Below are 22195 nucleotides of genomic sequence, written 5' to 3'. Positions count from 1 at the left end.
GCAGAATTCATTGTTTCTTTTACGGTCTTTCTAGGACCTGTGTTTTCTAAAGGAAGTCTGAAATATAATTCAGACGAGAGAGGACCAGTGAACTCCTCACCCCAACCCCTGAACTGACAAACTAAATGCACAGAAGGAATTGACTGGGAAATAGGTTTTTCATCTGTTTGTGTATAGTACAACAACATCAAAAGTGCAAGAGATTAGCATGTTTTGAATTAGTCTGTTCTAGGTATCATTGGTTCACTCAAAGAAAGTTTTCCCATCTATAGTAGAATATTGTCATGCATTTTGTCCTTTCTGTAAAGAATTCAGGATAAATGGCTTCTCTAACCCCCCACCCCCTCTCTCTGTTTAAGTCAGAGGCCATGTGTTAGGTACATTTAAGAGACATCAGACGTTTGAGGAGGAGGCATTCTGGAAATTCAGAGACAATTCCGAGAGAAAAGAGGTTTCCGAGTAACAGTCAGTTAGATGGATTTGTCCTGCTCAGTAGTTCACTGTGAGCTGAGGAGCTGCCTTCTCTTGAGTACCAAGCACACTTTGCGAACGTGTATTATAATCCAGCAAAGCTTTTCAGATTCAAAACCCACTTTGGGAAACAAGACAGAAAAAAAGAAATGCTCAAGAAAACAAACACAGGAACTGCATTCCGGATTCTTTACAGTATGACCTGTGACCCTTTAACCACATTCCCTCCAGTAGACCGGAGATAACAGCATCTGCGTTTGTTTTATGGATAGTTCCCAAAACAGGTTTACCCCAGATGCAAAGAATAACTGAAATCCTCAAATGCTGCTCCTGGATCAGTTTTGTTTGTCTGTCCCTAAGGGTTAACATTCGGATTTGTGGAAATAAAGCTGAACTAAGTTCAGGTCACCATAGCACCTTTAAAGGGGAATTGAAATAACAATAAAAAATCACAAGGCCATTTAAGCTTGATACAGTTGAATACAAAACAGTTTACGCACCATTAGTGTCAACAGAGAAAGCTGCTCTGTTGTAACTTGGATAATGGATCCAAACTAGAGCCAAATACCTCAAGGCCTCAAGGGGATAAACAGCCAAGACTTGGCTCTGACTGGGAGAGAGTGCAACCAGAGAGCCTCCATATTGGTTGTGTCTAGAAAGAATCCCACCATAATAACAACAGTATCTATCTCTGTGATAGAAGTGGCAAGCTGCCCGGACAAACTTCAAGAGTGGCTTGCAGGTCACACGCTACGACTGACCCTGGTTTGTCTGTTCTCAGGACCAACACACAGTGTGGTAAAAGAACAATCCTGCCTCCCAATTATCCAAACAAGTCGAGGGACTTTAGTGGATTATGCTAGAATATCTAGGAATTTGACCAGGGTCGAGAGGTTACATAGAGTAATATAAACTGCGGTGCATAATTTGTTTTCCTGTATGTTAACAGACAAGGAGATGAACACAGAATGTAACACTGGCTTATTTGGATAGGCTCCAGTAAAGAGTCTATAGATTTTCAACATCAGTAGACTCACATGATGTTTACTTCTACTCCCACTCATATTGCAGATTCCTCTTGTGCACTTTTGCCCGGCCCCAACTTACACAACCTTAAAACCAAGCTGATAGACACCTATCAAGCAAGGGTGTTAGTTTAGTACACAGTTGGTCAAAGTATATTTCCAATCTCTCTTAAAGGTGCTATGTTAGATGACATTACACAGTTCCATCCTAGTGTACACGTACCCTAATAAGGAAGGCATTCAGAGCAGGTATTTAAACAACAGGTTTAAGATTTACACCAGAGGATCCAGCAGTGCTGTGTGTGTCTGTGGGTGTGTTGGAGAGAGAGACATTATTAATCGGGTCCAAGATGTTTCTCAACAGGCTGTCAGACTCTGGGTGGAACAATCAGATGCATTTGCATGAGTGTGTGTAGAGTGTACGTGCTTGCATGCTTGCATATGTGCGTGTGATGATTTATAAGTCTGGGATGTCTACAATCATTAACTAATGGCTATGATCACCTTTTTTTCATGATCACACGCGACCTGCACCATCTGAACATTCAATATTTGGATAAGTGTGTGTTTTCTCTCTGTTTTATCAGTGGGCTCTGCAAGGACAGATGGTGGGGTGGGGCCAGTGTGCAGAGGGGATGTCCTCCATGCTTAAGACAGACAGGATGCCAGAGATCTTAATGTAGGGTATATTATGATACTATTAAGAATGGTTATAGAACTTACATTATTATTATTATATTAACCAGGAGAGAATAATATATGAACATGTTCACATTCTAAATACCCCTGCACAACCCACTCATAACCAGCTCCCCTGATCTCTTTATAAGGACAGCAGAATATATGTTACTTTCTTGGGTGGGAAGACAGGGAAAAGTTGTGTTGTGTGTGTGCCTGTATAGGAAAGAGGTGGGGTGGGGTGGGGGGAGGGGGGGCGGGACATAGTCACATAGACACAATAGTTATTTTTAGCTCCCAGGACAAAATCACGATTTGTGGAGCAAACAGAAAATCGGCTTGTTTTATCCAGGCGAGGCCACAGCCAAATAACGTGTCACCGTGGAAACTTACCCCACTCGCTCCATGTGTCACAGGGGTGCACTCGGCCAGACGTAAACACGATGCATCCATAGGCGCCCCTCCCATCTCTCTCTCTTCTCTCTTCCCCTGTTCTACTTCTTTTCCCCTCCTCCCGGCCTACCCCGCCACAAACTAGAGCTAGCGAGTTCTCACGGCTCGGTTCAGTCTCAGTTCAGCTTGTTCCTGTCCAGATGAAAACAGGAGGTGCACGTGTCCGAGGTGTGGATCTTCCATGCTGACCCTTTTTCTTTGCTTACAGAAGGCAGTGGTCATCCAGCAGTGAGAAGAGGTCTGGAAGTCAACCATGCTGGAACAAAAAGGAACGATTCCCTGTTGCCATTGAAAACTTATAATAGCGTAACGGTTAACATCATAGCCATTCAAGGCTGGTCCTAATTAATCTTCCAGAGTTGCTCTTTTTTCTAAATACACTTATTTAGTAGAATGACTTTCATGGATCCATCCAATAGTAGTTAGTTAGTCAATTAACTCTGGATGCTCTGGATGAGAATGTCTGCTAAATGACTAAATGTAATTAGTTAGTAGTTAGTTAGTAGTCCACAGAGCTAAGTAAAATGTCATGGTGTTCAGTTAAATAAGCTTTGTGCTTAACCCATTTTATTTTTTAATTACTTAACACTGTAGTTGAATGAAACCACAAAAAAAGTTTTCAAGTAAATCCATGAGTTTATAGTTTACTTAGTTTAAAAAGAGAGCGAATTTGTTTTACATTGAGATTTGGGACGACATGTAGTTCCACTAAAATAATGATTGACAGCAGGTTTCCTGTCCAGCTTTCATCAGGTAGTACATCCCAACTGACAAATCAAATGTGTCTGGGGAAAAAAGTGAACTGTAGCGCTGCAGGCAGAATGTCATACATTTTGATCTAAGTACAGTTTCACAAGCACAATTCTTTTTGTTTCTTTGAAATAGGCTGAAATGTGTTTTTATGTTCCATGATGACCCATTGTTTGCAGAAATAATAGTAAATATTCACCTTGGTCTATGGGGAAAACAAGAGGGAAGTGGAAAATAACCTGATTATCAGTTGGACCTGTCATCCATCACACCTCTTATCTGGGTCTCACATATAGCTCTCAGTACCCGGACAGAAAAACTGAGATTTAGTGGACTGCTGGGAAGTGATGACTGACAGAAGAGCTCTTTGAAATGGCATAGATATGGCATAGACACCTTATGGTGTGTGAGACTGAATGGAAATGGAAGTTAATGGTAATGATAGTAAAAGAGTGTGTGCATGCGCGTGTGTGCATGCGTGTGTGCACTGCACTGTACCAGGGCACGTACTCACCCACTGGCTGCAGTCATGATGTAATGTTTACCCCCTTCTCTCTCTCCTCCCCACTCCAGTTTAGCTACTGGGCTTGGTGAAGTGGCCAGGTGGTCCCTCTGGGTATAAAAAGGGACCAAGGTAACAGAGCAGCAGCACATTCTACAGCCAACCAGACACCAGTAGAGAAGCTGCACTTGTCTTTCTCATAGACGACTTTGGTTATTTAAGGGTATCGTAGTTTCAGCACAGAGTACTGAATCGTAGATACCAGTGGAGTAATTTTTTGAAAATATTATATATTTGGAATTCTGGCTGTAATAGTGAACTAGCAAAGGAGACATGGATGTAGTCCATGGTTATGGCATCAGTGCCACCCAGTATCTCCAAGTCCATTACAAGGACACACAGGACTGGTTCCTCCTGGTCTCCATGGCAGCTGACCTGCGGAACACATTCTTTGTGTTCTTTCCTGTCTGGTTCCATCTATGGGAGCCTGTGGGGGTCAAACTGGTCTGGGTGGCAGTAGTGGGAGACTGGCTTAATATGATCTTCAAATGGTGAGTAATCACAGACTCTGATGCTTTAACTAATGAGCATTACAATGTTGAAATGATGATGATGATGATGGTATCACTGTGATGTCACTGGTTGATGTTTAATCTTATACTTAACCTTATATTCATCCTCAGGATCCTCTTTGGAGAGCGTCCTTACTGGTGGATACAGGAGACTGGTTACTATGGTAACTCAACTGTGCCATATATTGAACAGTTTCCCATGACCTGTGAGACTGGTCCAGGTGAGTCTGAACTGGCTACTATGTTAACAAAAAGTGATTTGTGCTGAGTGCTGAGTGATTTGTTTGATGATGCCAAGTGTTAATCCCATTGCCTCCTGCAATCGAAAATATATTATATTTTAAGTAGTGTATACTTATGAAGTATAAGTACACTCTTTTTCCACTTTGGCCCTTTGGAATAAGATAAGATATACCTTTATTTGTCCTACAATAGGGACATTTGGGCAATACAGCAGCAAAGTGGACATAAGGGTATATATCAAGTATATAATAAAGTATTTCTGATAGATAGAAATAAATAATAAAATGTGTACAAGATTTTATAATATTAAACTATAAGTCTTATTTATAAAAATTGTGAAATGTAATCAAATCCAAAGCAGTTCACAAGGAAAACTGACAATTGACACTTAATTTTCTTGTTACAGGAAGTCCTTCAGGTCATGCCATGGGGGCTGCAGGGGTCTACTATGCAATGATCTCATCGCTTCTTGCAATTCTGCTAAGAAATTATGGAACCCACATCAAAAGCTGGTGAGATGCAAAATCAAGAGAATGCAATGTAGCGAGAAAGAGATAGAGGAAGAGTGTAAAGGAATGAGGAGATTGAGAGAGAAAGCAAGAGAGAGAGAGAGAGAGTGAGAGAGAGGCAGAAGGATAGATAGACAAGGAGAGAATGCTGACCCAAATACCTTTGTCTCTCCTCAGGTGTGTCCGTGGGCCCCTGTGGATGGTGTTTTGGTGTGTCCAAGTGTGTGTGTGTGTCTCCAGGGTTTTCATAGCTGCCCACTTTCCACACCAGGTCATTGCTGGGGTTTTCATTGGTAAGTAGTAGTATCTACAAGCTGTTGCTGTTAAAAATACTGACCCAAACACGCATGCAAAACTGTGAAACTGTCACCAGGCATCATCGTAGCCCAGGCCTTCAATCACATCCAGTGGATCTACGGAGCATCTCTGAGACACTACATCTACACCACAGTCCTACTGCTCTCTGTTGCATTGGGACTCTATCTGCTCCTGAGGGGGGCGGGTGTGGACCTGCTCTGGACACTGGACAAGGCCCAGAATTGGTGCCTCAACCCTGAATGGGTTCACATGGACACCACGCCCTTCGCCAGCCTCTTCCGCAACACTGGCACCTTGTTTGGCCTCGGCCTGGGACTGCACTTACCCAGCTGTGCAGAAACCAAGAGAACCGAGGGGGGGGCCACCTACAAACTTGGCTGTTTAAGTGCCACACTGGTGTTGCTACATCTGCTCGATTATTTCCGGCCGCCTGCACATAGCGTGTTGTTCTATCTGCTGTCTTTCTGTAAGAGTGCCACTGTACCCCTGGCTACTGTGGGGATTGTACCCTACTGTGTAGCAGCGGTGTTGGGTCAAAACAAAAAGAAACAGTTATAAATCAGACATGCACTGAGGCCTAGAAAGACCTTCTGATAGTGAAGGTGGCTCCAAGGACTACCATTTGGTTGAAGTGTGCAATTTATTTTTGCAACAACACTTGCAAAGTTATCCGCTGACTGCAAGAAAGTCAAATCCCTGATCAGCCCTGTCTTCACTTTGACTTGGACAAACTATTGTATGTGCGAGATGAAAAGAGGCTAGATAAGAGCAAGAAGGAGAAACAGTGTCAGCCTCAGTTCAAAGACATGGACGAGTAGGAAACGAGGGGTGCCTTGGTGAAACATGAGGTAGGCAGAAGTTGCAGAGCTACGGTAAGGACAAACCCCACTTGAGTAGAAATGTTGAAACGGTTACTACCTTTCACAGTGGACATTAGCAAGCTCTGCCACTGAGCAACAGTAGGCCAGCATTTTAATGGACTCACCTTTGAGTTACTGGTCTAATAACTACAAGACAGAGTGAACACAATTAATGCATTAATGTTGATAAGGAACAATCTCACTTTCTAAACATTAACTAAGGTGTACCACAGGGGTCCATTTGAGGGTCTCTTCTTTTAATTCTATGTAACAATTTTTTCTTCTTTTTTTCTGTAAATTGTACTTTTATGCAGATAACACAATTGTGATTTAAAACAACTACTTAGTGACCCAGGTCATACATTGATTACAAGCTGACAATTACTGCATGCACAGTAAGAATGTGAGTTAACTCCATCTGTTGAGGATCACAAAGCTTGCATATTTTCATTCACTAAGCTGTCCTCCAGGGACTACCCCTCTAAATCAGAACATTTATACAACTGAGAAATGGGACTGGGTTGTTCTAAATGTTTCTCTGTGTTTTTGTTGAATTTATTATGTGCTTATTTTATGTCTGTGTATTGCTTTTTTGTGTAATAATATTAATGTAACTAGTCTACAACGTGGTTATGGGTCTGCAGGTTCAGAGATGTACTTCTTTCTGTGAACATTGGTGAGGCTTTTGTGGAATAAATAGAAGGGCTTTTTGACCATCTGAAATGAAATCATAAATTACACATCACATATACTGTATGTACATATTCATCACAGTCAACAGACATATTTACAGTGAACATACAACCACGAGAAAAATAATTGACATCCCATTTCAAACCTATATGCATGATCCAATACTGGCATCTAGTGGTCAAATTGTAACGTGTGGTTGGGGTTTGGTTTAATTGTGGCTGTGTATTTTCATCTTACATTTTGTAGAATTTTTCTTACAAAATTAGAGACTCAGATATCAATAAAGATATATTAATACAAAGTATCTTTACTTTGGTATACAATGTTCACTGTTGTGTGCCAATACTTACAATCCGGAGGGGGGCGGGGTTTTCAGAATGCAGTCAGTAGCTAACGTTTACAAACGTTTGTCTTTTTGAACGCAACCCCGGAAGTGCAGACAAGGAAAGATTGTTGCGCATAGTTGGCCCAATCGGAACGATTTTTAAAGCTAATTTATTAAATACGCGATTCTTTACTGTGTATATTTTCACTGCTACTATCGGTGGGATACAATCTTGTAAAATAAACTCCTGCTGAAGGGAGACATGCCTCGGAGAAAGGTAAGTAATGTCAGCTAGCTGGCTGGCTACTGTACTGGTAATTACGTCAAAATTATTATTGCTAGCTACCTAGGGGGCACAACGTTAGATAAATAGTAGACTAACAACAAATTAGGTCAAACGATTTTGCCTTTAGTCCAATGCATTGGCCACCAACTATGCAAACCCGTTCAGCTTAAATGCAGTGCAATGCAATGAATGTGCAAACTTTGCAATGTAATGTTTACTTGTATGATAACCATTTCAGTTGGGCGTTTCTTGCTCTTGATGCAATGAAGCATCTTTGCAGTGAGTGTTTAAAACAAGCTAGCATAATGTTTTGGCGTAAATGGTTGTTCTTAACTGGTTGCCTTTATCTACATTTGTTTGGACATGTTATATGCATGCACTGGGCAGCAGCATTTGCACGAGCTAAATGACAGCTAGCTAGCCAGGCAAGGATGGAACAATTTGTTCCTTTGCGAGGAGGAGGAGCTGTTTCCAAAATGATATGATTGGATTGAACCAGAACCAACGTTGTGCCCGTTGGTTGAATATTTGGACGTCCTACGTCCTTCATTTACGATTGGTTTAGGGTGAGCTCAAGCGTATAAGCATATTTTTTTATGTTGTGTAGGCCTATAACTTTTTTTTTAATCAACAATCGTGGGGTTCCTTGTTTGTTTTGGTAGTGTGGGTAAATATGGAAGGTAGCAGAGCACCGCTGAACAATTCAAAGTGCAACGAGCATCCCCACCAAAATAGCAATACACACCCTACTTTTTTGTAAGGATTCATTGAAAGAGGTCTGTGTAGTTTTGTCGTGCTTTAATAATAAGAGCTGTTTTAAGTCAAGAATGAATACGTCAACTATTCTTCTGTACCTAGTGTTTAAATCTGTCCTTTTCAAACATGGTATGTGTACTGTTTGATTGTATCATCTTAGCCATATAGTGAACTCTGTCCGCTGCTTTTTATGGATTTTTGGTGAGTTTATCAGGTGCAGTAAACATGGGATAATCTTTGAACGATCCAATGCTATTTTAAAATACGCATTTGTATTAATTGTTTTTATTTTAATATACATTGCATGTTGTAAACACTTCATTAATGTACTTCTACTTCACATACACTCTTTTCGTGTCCGTCTTTTTGTTGTGTTCTAAGAGGAACGCTGGGAGCAGTTCCGATGGAACGGAAGATTCGGACTTTTCTGCGGATCTCGAGCACACGGACAGTTCCGAGAACGACGCTCACAGGCGGAGGAACACGCGCCTCACCCGTGCTTCGTTGCGACTCAGTCAAAGCTCACAAGGTATTGTCTTTTTAAGGAATTAAACTGAATAATGTAGTCGATGTAAAGACTATAATGGTCATGAGCCAGTGTAGGCCCCATTGCTTTTCTATCCTGCTTAGATATAGTCTACTCTAGCAGATAAAAGCAGTGATTCCTACACTCAAGTCAAATTTGAGATCAGTAAAAAGATAAAATATAAAAACTTCTGTATTATATTCAAATGTTCTGTCCATTGACAGTATATAGAAAGGGTCAGGGGGTTATATCTTTTTCTTTAGACAATAGCCATTGTCTGTGTGCAGTAGACATTCATAAACTGTGAATAGGAACAAACTGATGAACCATCCCCCATGACCCCTTAACATGTCTCTCCATAAGAGAGTGACATAGTTTAGGGCATTCAGTTGTGGCAGCAATAAATTATGTTTTCTGGGTGCCTTTTCTTGGAACGCAATGTAACAACATTGTAAATGGTGTTATCAGTTCATTTATAGTATACTGTGGCAGAGGGTTCAGGGAGCGTTGAGTCTTCAATCAACAGAGCTGTCAATAAGAACCTATCATAAATCATTTAGGACCCTTTGGGGGAGGGGAAGAGGTAGGGCTGCCTGAAGACTCCTGTTTAAAAACGTGTTTTTAGATTCCAGCCCTGCCCAGCGAAGCCCACCAACAACCTTGGGCCCAGAAGAGGTGGTGGTCTTTTCTGCCCGCAGAGTGACCCGTAGCCAGCAAGGGGCATCGGTCGCGCCCAAGAAATACCCCCTGCGCCAGAATCGCTCCTCTGGGTCGGACACGGAGCTGCCTGGGGATCTGACAGAGAGGGGTAGGAGGCTGGAGGGAGGAGGAAGTTGGAGGGTTGAAAGAGGCTGCATGGTCCCTCTGCTGTCAGTTATCTGCATAGGCACCATGTTGCCTATCCTGACGCTCCTTTGAATTATTGTAACCATTGCTGGTGGGGTTTGTATTGTACAGAGGGTTGTTAACGTAGTCTCTCCTCATTGGCTCCACAGACCAGAAGCAGGGTGCGGACCAGGACGAGTCCCCACCCCGTACGCCCACAGGCAACGCCCCCTCGTCTGAGTCAGACATCGACATTTCCAGCCCCAACGTCTCCAACGACGAGAACCTGGCGAAGGAGCTGTCACTCAAAGACTCTGGTAGCGACCTCTCCCATAGGCCAAAGCGGCGGCGCTTTCACGAGAGCTACAATTTCAACATGAAGTGTCCCACACCAGGATGCAACTCCCTGGGTATGGGATCGGAACCATCGTCCACCCACAATTCTCCATTGCCAATACACGACTAGTCATTTGTCTGTCTTGACTCGTCTTTTCTTGCTCCGTCTCTCAGGCCATTTGACAGGGAAACACGAGAGACATTTCTCCATCTCTGGCTGCCCTCTGTACCATAACCTCTCTGCCGACGAATGTAAGGTAAAGACACGCAGTTCAGGATCCAGAGGGAGCAGCAAAGGGATCGATTGGTTTAAGTTGTCGTGTGTTTCGGTAAACGGCATGTATCTTACCAGGTGAGGGCTACTTCTCGTGACAAACAGGGGGAGGAGAGGACTCTGTCACACAGACAAGATGAGAATAGACACTCCACACGCCACCAGGTACAGATCAAAGCCAATCATCCTTTTCTAGTGGCACCCACTCTTCAGAATGAACCAAATATGACTTGGATCAGTCATTCAGACAGCCATAGCATAAATGGTGACGATGTATTTCCGCTTCCCGCGCTCAAGGCTCCGACCGATCGCCAGCTGAGGTACAAGGAGAAGGTGACGGAGCTGAGGAAGAAGAGGAACTCTGGCCCTCTCAAGGAACAGAAGGAGAAGTACCTGGTGAGTGAGTGGGGGGACCTTGCGACCCCCAGGGAAATGTTGGACCAAAAGGTCTTTGTAGTTCAGTCAAGACAATCACGTGTTAGATTTGAGCATTTATTGATACCATGACATGGACATGGGTTTAATTTTGGCGGAGTGGATAATCTAAGGGAAGCACTCCCTGCCTCCTCGATGCGACACATACATACATGCATGACATATGAGACAGGGAGCAATAGAGACATAATCCCCCTGACGGATAGAACATCTGCAAGGGGCAGAAGGGGATGGTGGATAGCTACAGCAGCACTGATCATACACAACCGGGGTGAGTGTGTGCGTATCCGCGCGGGCTCTCGAGGCCGTCTTGTCGGACGTGGCCCAATGGGCTTGTGCTGGCTAACACACGCGTGGTAATGAGCGGATGACGCGCGCTGCCCAATTGCCCTGCCTGAACTAGCTTCGCTCATGTAGGACATTTACATTGCACTGCAGTGTTGAAGAGGTTGTATTGGAGGTACAATCTGTCCTCTTCTCCGCTGTTGCCAGGACCACCGTCAGATCCATGGGAGCCAGCGTGAGCCCCTCTTGGAGAACATCACTAGTGATTACGACCTGGAGCTCTTTCGAAAAGCCCAGGCACGTGCTTCGGAGGATCTTGTAAGAGAGAAAACTCATCACCTTTCCTCCCACCTTCTCCTCCTCCTGCTCCCTGTCCCTCCGCCTCAGTCTTTTCTGACTGTATGGACTTAAAGGACACCCAGACGCCTCTCTCAGCACTCTCACGGTGGGGCAGTGCATTCTGGGTGAACTGGCCAGCCACCAAAGGTGCTGCTAGCTAGTGAGGAGTTTATTGGAAATGTATGTCCCCCATAGTGTTCAAGCATTCAAACAAACTGTTCAATTGCAGTCTATTTTTAAGGAACTTGAGTTCTCATTTAATTCATTCTCCCCACACTCTCTCCTTCCTCTCCATTCAAACGTTCAGACTTCAGTTGTGTCTCGTCATCCTTTTTCTCACTATTTTCATTTTGTAGATGGGCTTTCTCTATCCTTCCTACACAAATTCCAAAAACGAACACACTCGTGGATATGGGACATTTAGCATTCGAACCCCCCTCCCATGTAACTTTTGGTCATTCCTTTCTCTTTTCCTTGTCGTACAAATCCCCCCTCCACCGTGTCTCTCTTGTCCACCCTCCCCCCCTCTCCCCCTCCCCACATCCCCACCCCCCCACCCACCCTGTTCTGGTCTCGCGCAGGAGAAGCTGCGTCTGCAGGGTCAGGTGGCAGAGGGCAGCAACATGATCAAGACCATAGTGTTTGGTCGCTACGAGCTGGACACCTGGTACCACTCGCCCTACCCAGAGGAGTACGCCCGCCTGGGCCGCCTCTACATGTGTGAGTTCTGCCTCAAGTACATGAAGAGCCAGACCATCCTGCGCAGACACATGGTAAGACAAATCACTGTTGTCAACTTGGTGTTTCCTTTTGGGTTTTAAATGTTTTTTATGTGTTCCTCCGAGACGGCTACATAAAAAATACACTTGTCTGTAGTGCCGTTTTGATGGGAGCAGTGTATAAATCCGCTAGTCTGCTCTTGTCTAGGCCAAGTGTGTATGGAAACATCCTCCCGGAGATGAGATCTACCGCAAGAACAACATCTCTGTCTTCGAGGTTGACGGAAAGAAGAACAAGGTGAGAGAGAGCCCTCACTTCCTGGGTCACCTCAAACCACTCTGTTTGAACTGTGCACTTCTTGTCCTTGATTATCTGCTGCACTTACTCTGCACATGTTCATTAAGAGCACCTAATTTGGGGTGAAAGTACCTGCTGAATGATCGGTTAAACCGAACAACACATACGTCTCCTCCTTCATCAGCTCAGGCATGAGCCACTGTTGATTTTGAAAATCCAACTAGTTTTGTATAACAAAACTACTGTTCTGATTGACCTGACTGGTATCTTTCCAGATCTACTGCCAAAATCTGTGTCTTCTGGCCAAACTGTTTCTGGACCACAAGACTCTGTACTATGACGTTGAGCCGTTTCTCTTCTATGTGATGACAGAGGCCGACAACACTGGGTGTCACCTGGTTGGATACTTCTCTAAGGTGAGGACAGGCCTCTCATGTGAAGTCACTGTTTTCAGGCATAGACAAAATCGCATTCCAAAGAGACAGAAATGGTGGTATGAATTGAATTCTTTCTTTCCATGCAGGAGAAGAACTCGTTCCTGAACTACAACGTGTCTTGTATCCTCACCATGCCTCAGTATATGCGACAAGGCTATGGCAAGATGCTCATCGACTTCAGTGAGTACCGGCTGAAGAGTAGCACTGCTCAGATGCTGGGTCATGGTAGTGTGTCTTATCTTGTTATTGTAGTTGGGTTTATTGAGCCTCTACCTGGGCTTATGCAGGTTTCCCTCTGCCAGTGGTGTCTGCTCAGCGTTTTCTTTTATCTGGTCTCTCTTCACCTGATGTCCAAACTCAAACTTGGTCTCTCTAACTCTCTACCTGGTCTCTCTAACCCTGTACCTGGTCTCTCTATCCCTGTACCTGGTCTGTTCAACCTTGTACTGGGTTTCCATTCAGGCTACCTGCTGTCAAAGGTTGAGGAGAAAGTTGGCTCTCCAGAGCGTCCCCTGTCTGACCTGGGCCTCATCAGCTACCGTAGTTATTGGAAGGAAGTGCTGCTGCGCTACCTCAACAACTTCCAGGGCAAGGAGATCTCCATCAAAGGTAAGCTGAATGTTCAACCCCATATTCCTTTTTATTTGTACATGTTTTTTAGTCTTAATTGCTGTGGAACTGACTCTTGCCACTATATATATATATATATATAGTTGTTTGTCCAAATTAATTGCCAGAATTGTAGTTTAACAAGTCAGCTGTTCAGAAGTCAATGTAAGGCTTGTTTACTATGCTATTTTGTGCAGACCGGCACATTATGGCCAGACTCACAGACAGTCATTGGTCTGACATGGTTTGTCTCAGATAGTAAGATGGTACTGCTGATAGGAGCGACGTTTGCTTGTTTGCTGTGTGGATATTGGTTCACCAGTTGTCATATGAACAGTTTTCGGTTGCCGTTTGGGCAAATATTGCAGAATTTCACCCATATGGTAGTGAGGATAACATTGTGATTTAAAACTTTTTTCTACCCCCTTATACCTCCGCTTGATGTGCCTGTGATTATGTAATAGTGTATTCATGGAATTATGAGTGATGTTGATTTGAGGTCAGTGACAAGATGAGGGTTTAGACCCCCAGTGTCACAGGGTTTAGATTAAAGTAGTCATTACAGTGATCACTATATGCATCTCAAAAGACACTGGTGACCCACGAAAGGACATCATAATGAGTGTCATGTACTTTATGTGCTCTAATGAAAGCAGAGGAAATGAAAGATGGTATCTGGCCTTGGTGATTTCCAATTTGGTTTTAGCCGATGACTAGTCAAGACATAAGTAGACATTGGCCGTGTTGTAGACGTTGACAGTGATCTAATCTACTTTTCAAACTAATCAAAACTCAAAACTGTCAAATTGTCATCTTCTCATCAAGTTGTGTCTGATGTTCTGAATCTGATCCTTATTTTCCAACCTAGAGATCAGTCAGGAGACAGCGGTCAACCCAGTAGACATCGTCAGCACTCTGCAGTCTCTCCAGATGCTCAAGTACTGGAAGGGCAAGCATCTCGTTTTAAAGAGACAGGTAGACACATACACACACACACACCATTTGACCAATAATTCACTAGTGCCATCACTTGGGGAATAACCAATAGCTTAATTATAAACACTGTTATCCTCCAGGACCTTATTGATGACTGGAAAGCCAAGGAGACCAAGCGAGGCAGCAGCAAGACCATCGATCCCTCAGCCTTAAAATGGACGCCACCGAAAGGGACGTAGATTGGCCCACTGTTCCCCGTGTTCCACACAACACTCTCACTGAAACTACCCAGACACTCCAGACCAGAGCCTGGAGTTCCCCCTCACATCAGGATGGCCTATTTCACACATCTGCTCTTCATCCCTCACTAGAATGTTCCTTAGAGTTAGTCATTTACAATGATTGTTTGGTGTAAATTAGGATAAAAGGATATACGTTCTCAACGAAAAGCTTTTAATGCTTTACAGTCACTTTAGTTTCAGTACTCTTAAAGGTAGGTACATCCTGATAGTGAGCTGATTGGATCCATACCTCTGCTATCCATCCGCGCAAAAGCCGCTCCATAGAAGTGTTACCATAGTAAACCAGTTAGTAGGCATGTAGCTATCTATAGCTGCCAGTGGACATGAAATTCTTCCACTTTTAGAGTGATGTCAGCAGGACAGGAGTTCCCTGGATGAAATCATCATTCCGTGCAGATAGCGAAGGGAACCTTGTACCTTACCGATGTCTCACCCTTTGTTTACACTTTCCACAACTTTTCTTTCCTCTTTTTTGGGGTCTACCTCGTACATTTTACCACTGTTTTAACTCCTTCGGTTTAAGGCCAGTTTTATACTTGTTTCAATATTTGTTTTATATAAATATATTTACATGAGCCGAGGTCAAACAAGTTGATTTGTTTGGATATATTTAAGCGATGAAGATAATATTATTCATGTTTGGCAAGACAACGTTTATTAAATAGACACAGGACTGGATCCCGAACTATACTGAAAATAATTGAAAAGTATTTAATATCGTAAGATGACATTATTAGAGGAACAGACAAACGGGCACACAAGAGAATGAGCAATATTGTAAAAAATAATTATTTCAGTTTAATGTTCATACAAATTAATTCAAATGGGTGTATAAAAAGTACTACGTGCATAAAAAAAGTAGTGATACTGATTCTATTAACTATTTCCAGTAAATGGTTTGTGATACAGTAGCCCATAGATTGAAGTAATCTTTTTACATATATTAATGGAAATGTATTGCCTTTATTTTGTAGTGCTTTTTGTACATCCATGAATGTTGTATGCCACAAGGCTGTACGGCTTACACGTCCTTGTGGTAACTGAAGATAATGCCTTTACAGATCACTTTGTCTAAATTCATCACACTAAGCTATTGGCAACTGTTGAGACCCTTCACTACCGCATACATTTCTCGTCTTTTATTTCCTGTGACTTCCATCTCCACCCAACCTCTTGGCCACTGCCTTTTATATTTGACCTCTTTGCCTTCCATTGTGCTCTATAGCCTGTTCTTTCTCAATGCTTCCTTGTGTACCATTGGCAGCTATAGGTACCCACTACAGATTTGTATGTGTTTAATCTGGTGGAATATGGAATAGCACCTTCATCCAGTGTTCTAGAAAACAATTGAATTCTATTCATTCTATAAGCTATCAAAGGACAATTAGACCGCTGTAACCTACCTACACACAGTGAGTACTGGTATATGAATGATGTAGTAGTGCAACACCCATATATTGTTCTGTTGTCCAGCTGCTTTTGTACTTGCTTCCTCTGTCCAATACATACAAAGGGTGGAAAATAATTGAAGGTCTGATCGTCCTCAGTGTTGTTTAGTGTTGTCTGTCTCTATGTAACATGAGGTGTGAATCAATGTTTAGACTCAGATCCAATAAAATGAAAGGGAAACAGTAAATATTTTATATGATTGTTTTATTAAGGGATTAGGTATCATAAATGCATGTAGCCTTGAGAAACTGACAGACGGGCTGAGTTCAGTTTTCATGACTTTCATGAAGAATAACTTAGTGGCACAAATACATTTTTATTTAATCAGCCAAATTATATCTAACAGTATTTTAAAGAATGTTTTTGTTCTAAAAATAAGAAACAGCCAACTCATTCTGCCCCAGCCTTATCAGTTAAAATACAATTGGACAATTGTTTACTACATACTTACACACAGCATTGTTCAATACATGATACAAATACAGCAGTATGTTAAAACACAAAATACATCTAAAATAACAAGTTAGTTAACCTAATGTTATCTAGTTGAAACATCCCTGATGCAGTTTACAACAAAAACGTTCACATACATTTTTATTTGCCAACTAAACTTAAATACATTGTTACCCCATGTATATATTGGTCAATAGATTGCCTTGTTTGAATTCAACGTTTGACCCAAAATTACAGTTGATGAATAATATTTTCTAATAGAATTGCTTGTCCCACTCTTCTTCCATCTCTGCAAGTAGATACAACATTAACAGATGAACAAACAGTTTCCTGAGAACATTTTAATCAAATTAATATCCTTACATGTGCTAAATGCTTCCCCCCACCTCCACTTAAACTCCTTCTTCCCATGAGTCCTACGAACATCTCTCCTTTATTTCCTTTGTGAAAAAAACGAGGAGAATGAAGGACAATTATGTTCAAAATACAAATTCATTTTAAGCAGTAAAATTATCATATTTATATCCGTTGAATTCGTATATTTAGAAATACATACTTTTCTTATCCAGTCGCACGGGTTGAGAGTCTTCTATTTAAAAAAGGAATTCACAATCACAGTTCACAATACACAATCATCATAATACAGTTTAACTACTGTAAAATGCACGCAATAATAACGCAATACGTAAAAAGAAGTTTCCAGACACAAATGTTATCTTACCTGAACTTCGCCCCATAAGTCCGTGGAACTGTTGAGATTTAGACCGCTTAATGAGATCTGCTAGGCGGATAATCACTCCTCTCTCCAAAGGGTCACCCTTCACAATCAACACACAACGTCCGCTCAAGTTCAAATTAAGATACAGTAGTTAAACAGTCCACCAGATACCAACGCAAGTTTTAGGAAACAAGTTTTATCAAGTTAACTATCAATGACCTAAGGGTTTTTCTCAACATTCCAATTGGCGCCTACACACACAATGGCTGCTGTCCAAGGTTCTGAACTAGCCCTAGAAGTTGTTGCGAGTTCCAAAGCGGTGTTGCACTCTTTACCTGCCATTTCTCAATCGCCCAGACATCTCCTGCTTCGCTGGAAGCCGGGGACCCCAGAGCGCCGTACACCTGGATCAAGACTGCAATGACTACAACCCCACATTTCAGAACTTCCATCTCCGTAAACCGTCGGAAAAATGTGCTCACACTTATTTACTTAACAAGTCAAAAAATTCAACCAACTTTTGGAAACACGTTTCTCTACGGCCTAGAGTCTGGTCAAAGTTGAGGTCTCAGCTTTTTACAGTGATGTCTATTGAGTCACATCTGCATTCAGCTTTTATACCAGTAGATGCTCCGCCCTGCACCACATAAAATATGCGTTTCTTCTCACGCTTGAAATAGGCCCCACTCTTGTGCGCAACTGGTGAGTAGACTAATTGTTTGACACCATCTGATCCATTCCCAACGACGATAAATGACACACCATGACAATTTATTGTTCATCTTTTGTTTATCTAGTTGAAACTGTACACCTCTGACGTTCCTTTCCCATGTCCGAATACGCATGAATGGTAACCGGGTGTACAAGATAAAAGTGATATCTTCTGTAAAAGGAACAGGAAGCATTCGCACTCATGACTGGGCTACTCCCCTAGACTTATGTGACTTAACAGTAACCATAGCCAATTTTACAAAATAAATAAATTAAATGACCTCTTCACTTTTTTTACACTGTCTGTCAGTATCTTGCATGCACCAAACGCACAATGTATAGCGGAAGTCATACACAAATCACACCATATGTATGTCAATATATGTTATATTGTGTATACACTATGATGCACACAGACACACACGCACAGACACACACATTGTGTTTGTTTTTCATTCCACTAAGCTGATGAACCTCTTTTCCATGACTTACAACACAATGTGACTGGTGAAAACTGTCCAATCCGCACAGAGCCATGTGTCTGCTCTCATCATCCTCTGTGTCAGGTGTCCAGCCTCATTCCTCCACAGTGCACTGGGGTCAATGCTGGATATGGATGAGTGAGATGAGACTGTAGCTCTCTGCCCGGATCAATTCCACCCAGGGCTATAGTAGAAGGCCGTTTGTCTCTCCAGTCTCTGGGTAAGACAGCAGAGGCATAGGGGGCACGTGGTTAATCTTAGCTATGCTGCTGTCTCATGTCTGAGGACAGTGAAAATGTCTGAAGAATAATAGCTTCAATCATATTGTCTTCATTAGCATGCATTGACATTCTAAAACAGGGACCTGTCAACATGATGCAAGTCTGCAAGTGGATGGAAGTCTAAGTTTTACCTGGTAACCCCAGATCCAGTTGCAATCAGGTCTCATTGTCAATCAGACGCCATTGACAAATCATGGACAGTGTCAATGAGGGGGCAGCACGAATCATCCCTTGATCAAAGGACATCATGAAAAGATGATCAATAATACTGCAGACAATATAGGAGGTAGGACTTCAGAGACAGAACAAGAAGGAATGATGTGGTTCATTCTAACTGATTAAAAAAAAAAATAATTACCCATCACAGTGCCAGAGAATAAACTGTTCAGTAATTTCTATCATGTCTTATGGAAATTTGTTCCCTACTGTGATGAGAACAAAATCTCAAAGCTTTCATGATACAGCTATCAAGGTATAATTTCAATCAAGGAAATAGTTTAACTAATTAAAGTTAGCTTGCTGACTCAGTTTTCCTGATGTACAGATGTTCTTAAAAGTTAATTCAGGCCGTTTGTCAATGCATAATTAAACATATACATATGCAAAACCAAGGAATAGAAACATACGGATATTCTGAGATATTCTGTTATTCAGTCTTCCATTAAGTATGATGTATTTGTTGTATTGAGTGTTCTTATCTCTAATTAAACTGCACTAAGTGGCCTTGGCTTCTCTGCACTTTGGTGGAGACATTCTCCACGCCGTGATTGCAGGCGATTGCAATGTTGTTTTCAATTGAAAAAAAACACTTGCACTAAGCGCAATCCAATCCACTTTTCCATGTTGATAAGAGCATTCAAATTAGAAAACATAACGGAACAAAAAGAAATCAAGGGACATTTAGAATAGATACAAATTTGCGATTAATTGCAAGTTAACTATGACATTAATGCGATTAATTGCGATTAAATATTTTAATCGTTGGACAGCACTACTTTTTTTCTGTTAGTTTATTGCTTTAATATGACACTTATACAGGTTATTGTAAAATATTTGGGTATTGATATATACCTGCAACAGACTTAAAAACCTTCAAGGCTGATGCTGAGAACAAGCACTTGATTATCAGGTTTAGCAGAAAGCAAACATCTGACTTCAGTCTAAAAGCCTCTTTATTAGTTTAAATGATTCATAAGAAAATCCCTCCCCCCCTCACCCCACCACCACCCAGCCCCCTGCTTGACATCTCCCAGTTCCCCATTGTCTCTTTTTCTCTTCATCTCTTCATTTATCTCATGTACTCTCTCTGTGTTTCAGGGTCTCTCTGTCCAAAATGTCCTCTTCCTCCTTCCTTTCCACTTGCTCTCTCCTCTCTCTGTCTCAGGTGTGGGATCAAACAGGCCTCCTGGTTCCAGATGAGTCCCAGTCCAAGAGAAATGAAAAACGGTAGATGAAGGTCAAGTCCAGCCCCCAAAGATAAAGCTAGACAGAGCGAGAGTGAAATAGAGAACTTATTCCTGCATTACTATCAGCCTAAACGAACAGACTAAACACATTTCAAATCATATTGAACCCAGAAGTGTACACAAGCTATCCCTCTCTCTCAGTTTTGAATCCTGATGGTATTTTCTGCCACAAAGTCATGTCAGACAGTTGGTCATTGTAGGCAGGGTTGGAAATGACCATCTGTCTCATACTCAACACTCATGCTGTCAGTCTAACGACCCCTCCACCCTGTCCCCACCCCCGTCACTCTTCCGACCATCACCTCAATCAGGCTCCTGATCAGACTCCTATTGTTGTACTTTTCCCATTATGGTACAGTGCGCAAGTGACTTGGGAGCACTTCAACGGAACAAAAACCCAGAAATGACCAATATATTGATGTGGTTCCATTTGTCTTTGAGTACACCATAAGCATTACATTACATGTTATTATTCATTCTTCTTCCCTATATTATCTGCAGGATGTGCAAATGCTAAGGAACCCCTTCCAGGTGAACAAGTAATAACGGGCTGAGAGAGACAAAGAAAAATGTGGACACAGTCAGATCATGTTTCTCCATAAAACACTATGTTTGCACGTGTGTGTGTGATTGTGTGTGTGTGTTTGTGTGCGTCACTAACGCCCACATTCTCTTCCACAGATGGGCTGGATCTCACGCTCTGACAGATTATGAGACTGTTAGCAACACCTACAGCACACCTTGTGTAGAGCTGAGCTTTTAAATAGAAATATCTCAAGCTTTTAAACATCAGCCCTTTACATCCCCACTGCACACAATCAGCCTCTGTGTGCTCAACTCATTGACTTGTGAAAGACATCATTGTGATGACGATTAACTGTGACAACACCACAGTTACTTTGATAAGTAACAAAGACCGACCAGTACAGCCAGAACACTGAGAGTAAATTAATGACTTACTTAGTTTGATTAAATGATGAGGCTGTTATTATTCAACCGAAGGCCTCACATAGATTTTGTCCAAAGACAAGCGATATGAGAATTGAACAGTTGTTCCAACTTCTAAACCTATATAGCTGTGATCCTCTTACATTTTTTATTTCAGAACCCATAACTTTCATTTATCATACACATATCCTTCTTGTAATTGCGATTTAACCATAGAAAGAAGGGTTGTTCCACAACACCGCTGAGGTATACACCAGACACTGTTCCAGAGTACTCCAGTGTTGGTTACCTTCTAAATTATTCACACTGATATACTTGTATAATAAAGCACTACCCATTATTCCCATACGTTGTCCCATAGAAGGCCTGGAGCTGGGTGAGCTTGTCTGAGTTCAGCACAGATAATGATTTGGAGGTGCAGCAAATAAATAGGTTTAGTGGAAACAGAAAATCCTTGACCAGTGTTCTCCCTCAAGCTGCTCTATAAACCAGTACCCTATTAATCCAGACCCCTGCAGGGGTTGTGTCTAGAAGGCTGTTCCTCTCACCAGACAAGAGCTGTATCTGTGGAGCTTACACAGAACCCTACACACAGGTTAGAAAGACACAAGGATTTAGAGGGAATATGAAAGCTAGAAACCAGGTCCAAAACCAAATCTAATCTAATCAATAGCAATTATTGGAGCACCGCTATTGAAATAGTTGCTGTATTACTTGCGCCCATGTCAACAAGTTCATTAGTTCATTATTTTTTTACGTTTTTTATTGGTGGGTTTAAATACATTATTAACATGCATTGTAGCGTAACGCCACTTTATAGGTATATAAAGTGACCACTGCGAAGTTGAACATGGCACCAACTCGCGCACCTGCGAACAGTATTCCTGTATCTCCATGACGACAACTAAACAATGCCGGGGTGCCA

General features: G+C 42.1%; 2 protein-coding genes across 6 annotated transcripts; both read left to right on the top strand.

The window, feature by feature from the left end:
• Positions 1–4109: 4109 nt before the first annotated feature.
• LOC124479761 (glucose-6-phosphatase catalytic subunit 1-like) lies at positions 4110–6159 on the top strand. Of its 2 annotated transcripts, none has more exons than XM_047038650.1 (5): positions 4110–4430; positions 4563–4672; positions 5101–5206; positions 5381–5496; positions 5577–6159. In XM_047038650.1, exons 1-5 carry the CDS (start codon positions 4213–4215, stop codon positions 6077–6079), a joined length of 1053 nt encoding a protein of 350 aa, XP_046894606.1. In that variant the 5' UTR covers positions 4110–4212; the 3' UTR covers positions 6080–6159. The 2 variants fall into 2 exon arrangements, with proteins under 2 accessions (XP_046894606.1, XP_046894608.1); XM_047038652.1 differs by having other exon boundaries at positions 4128–4430; positions 5101–5173; positions 5348–5496.
• A 1332-nt stretch (positions 6160–7491) lies between these two features.
• LOC124479759 (histone acetyltransferase KAT7) lies at positions 7492–16352 on the top strand. Of its 4 annotated transcripts, none has more exons than XM_047038648.1 (15): positions 7492–7676; positions 8823–8970; positions 9593–9775; positions 9963–10202; positions 10303–10385; positions 10508–10567; positions 10700–10798; positions 11330–11440; positions 12043–12234; positions 12389–12478; positions 12754–12894; positions 13002–13095; positions 13378–13524; positions 14393–14499; positions 14601–16352. In XM_047038648.1, the coding sequence occupies exons 1-15, from the start codon at positions 7662–7664 to the stop codon at positions 14697–14699; spliced, it is 1809 nt and encodes a 602-aa protein (XP_046894604.1). In that variant the 5' UTR covers positions 7492–7661; the 3' UTR covers positions 14700–16352. The 4 variants fall into 4 exon arrangements, with proteins under 4 accessions (XP_046894604.1, XP_046894603.1, XP_046894602.1 ...); XM_047038647.1 differs by having other exon boundaries at positions 10481–10567; positions 11330–11419; XM_047038646.1 differs by having other exon boundaries at positions 10481–10567.
• The last annotated feature ends 5843 nt before the right edge of the window (positions 16353–22195 follow it).

Source organism: Hypomesus transpacificus, chromosome 17 (genome assembly GCF_021917145.1).
Source record: "Hypomesus transpacificus isolate Combined female chromosome 17, fHypTra1, whole genome shotgun sequence".
In the NCBI taxonomy this organism is placed as follows: Eukaryota; Metazoa; Chordata; class Actinopteri; order Osmeriformes; family Osmeridae; genus Hypomesus; species Hypomesus transpacificus.
The sequence above is the reverse complement of the archived record's forward strand: the minus strand, read 5'-3'. Positions and strand labels throughout refer to the sequence as shown.

Bases quoted from the DNA above. Each gene is read 5' to 3' on its own strand.
- LOC124479761 (XM_047038650.1), top strand. From the start codon at position 4,213: ATGGATGTAGTCCATGGTTATGGCATCAGTGCCACCCAGTATCTCCAA. The intron at 4,431-4,562 runs GTGAGTAATCAC...ATTCATCCTCAG, and splicing joins CTTAATATGATCTTCAAATG to GATCCTCTTTGGAGAGCGTC. The intron at 5,207-5,380 runs GTGAGATGCAAA...GTCTCTCCTCAG, and splicing joins GGAACCCACATCAAAAGCTG to GTGTGTCCGTGGGCCCCTGT.
- LOC124479759 (XM_047038646.1), top strand. The intron at 11,441-12,042 runs GTAAGAGAGAAA...GGTCTCGCGCAG, and splicing joins CACGTGCTTCGGAGGATCTT to GAGAAGCTGCGTCTGCAGGG. The intron at 13,096-13,377 runs GTGAGTACCGGC...GTTTCCATTCAG, and splicing joins CAAGATGCTCATCGACTTCA to GCTACCTGCTGTCAAAGGTT.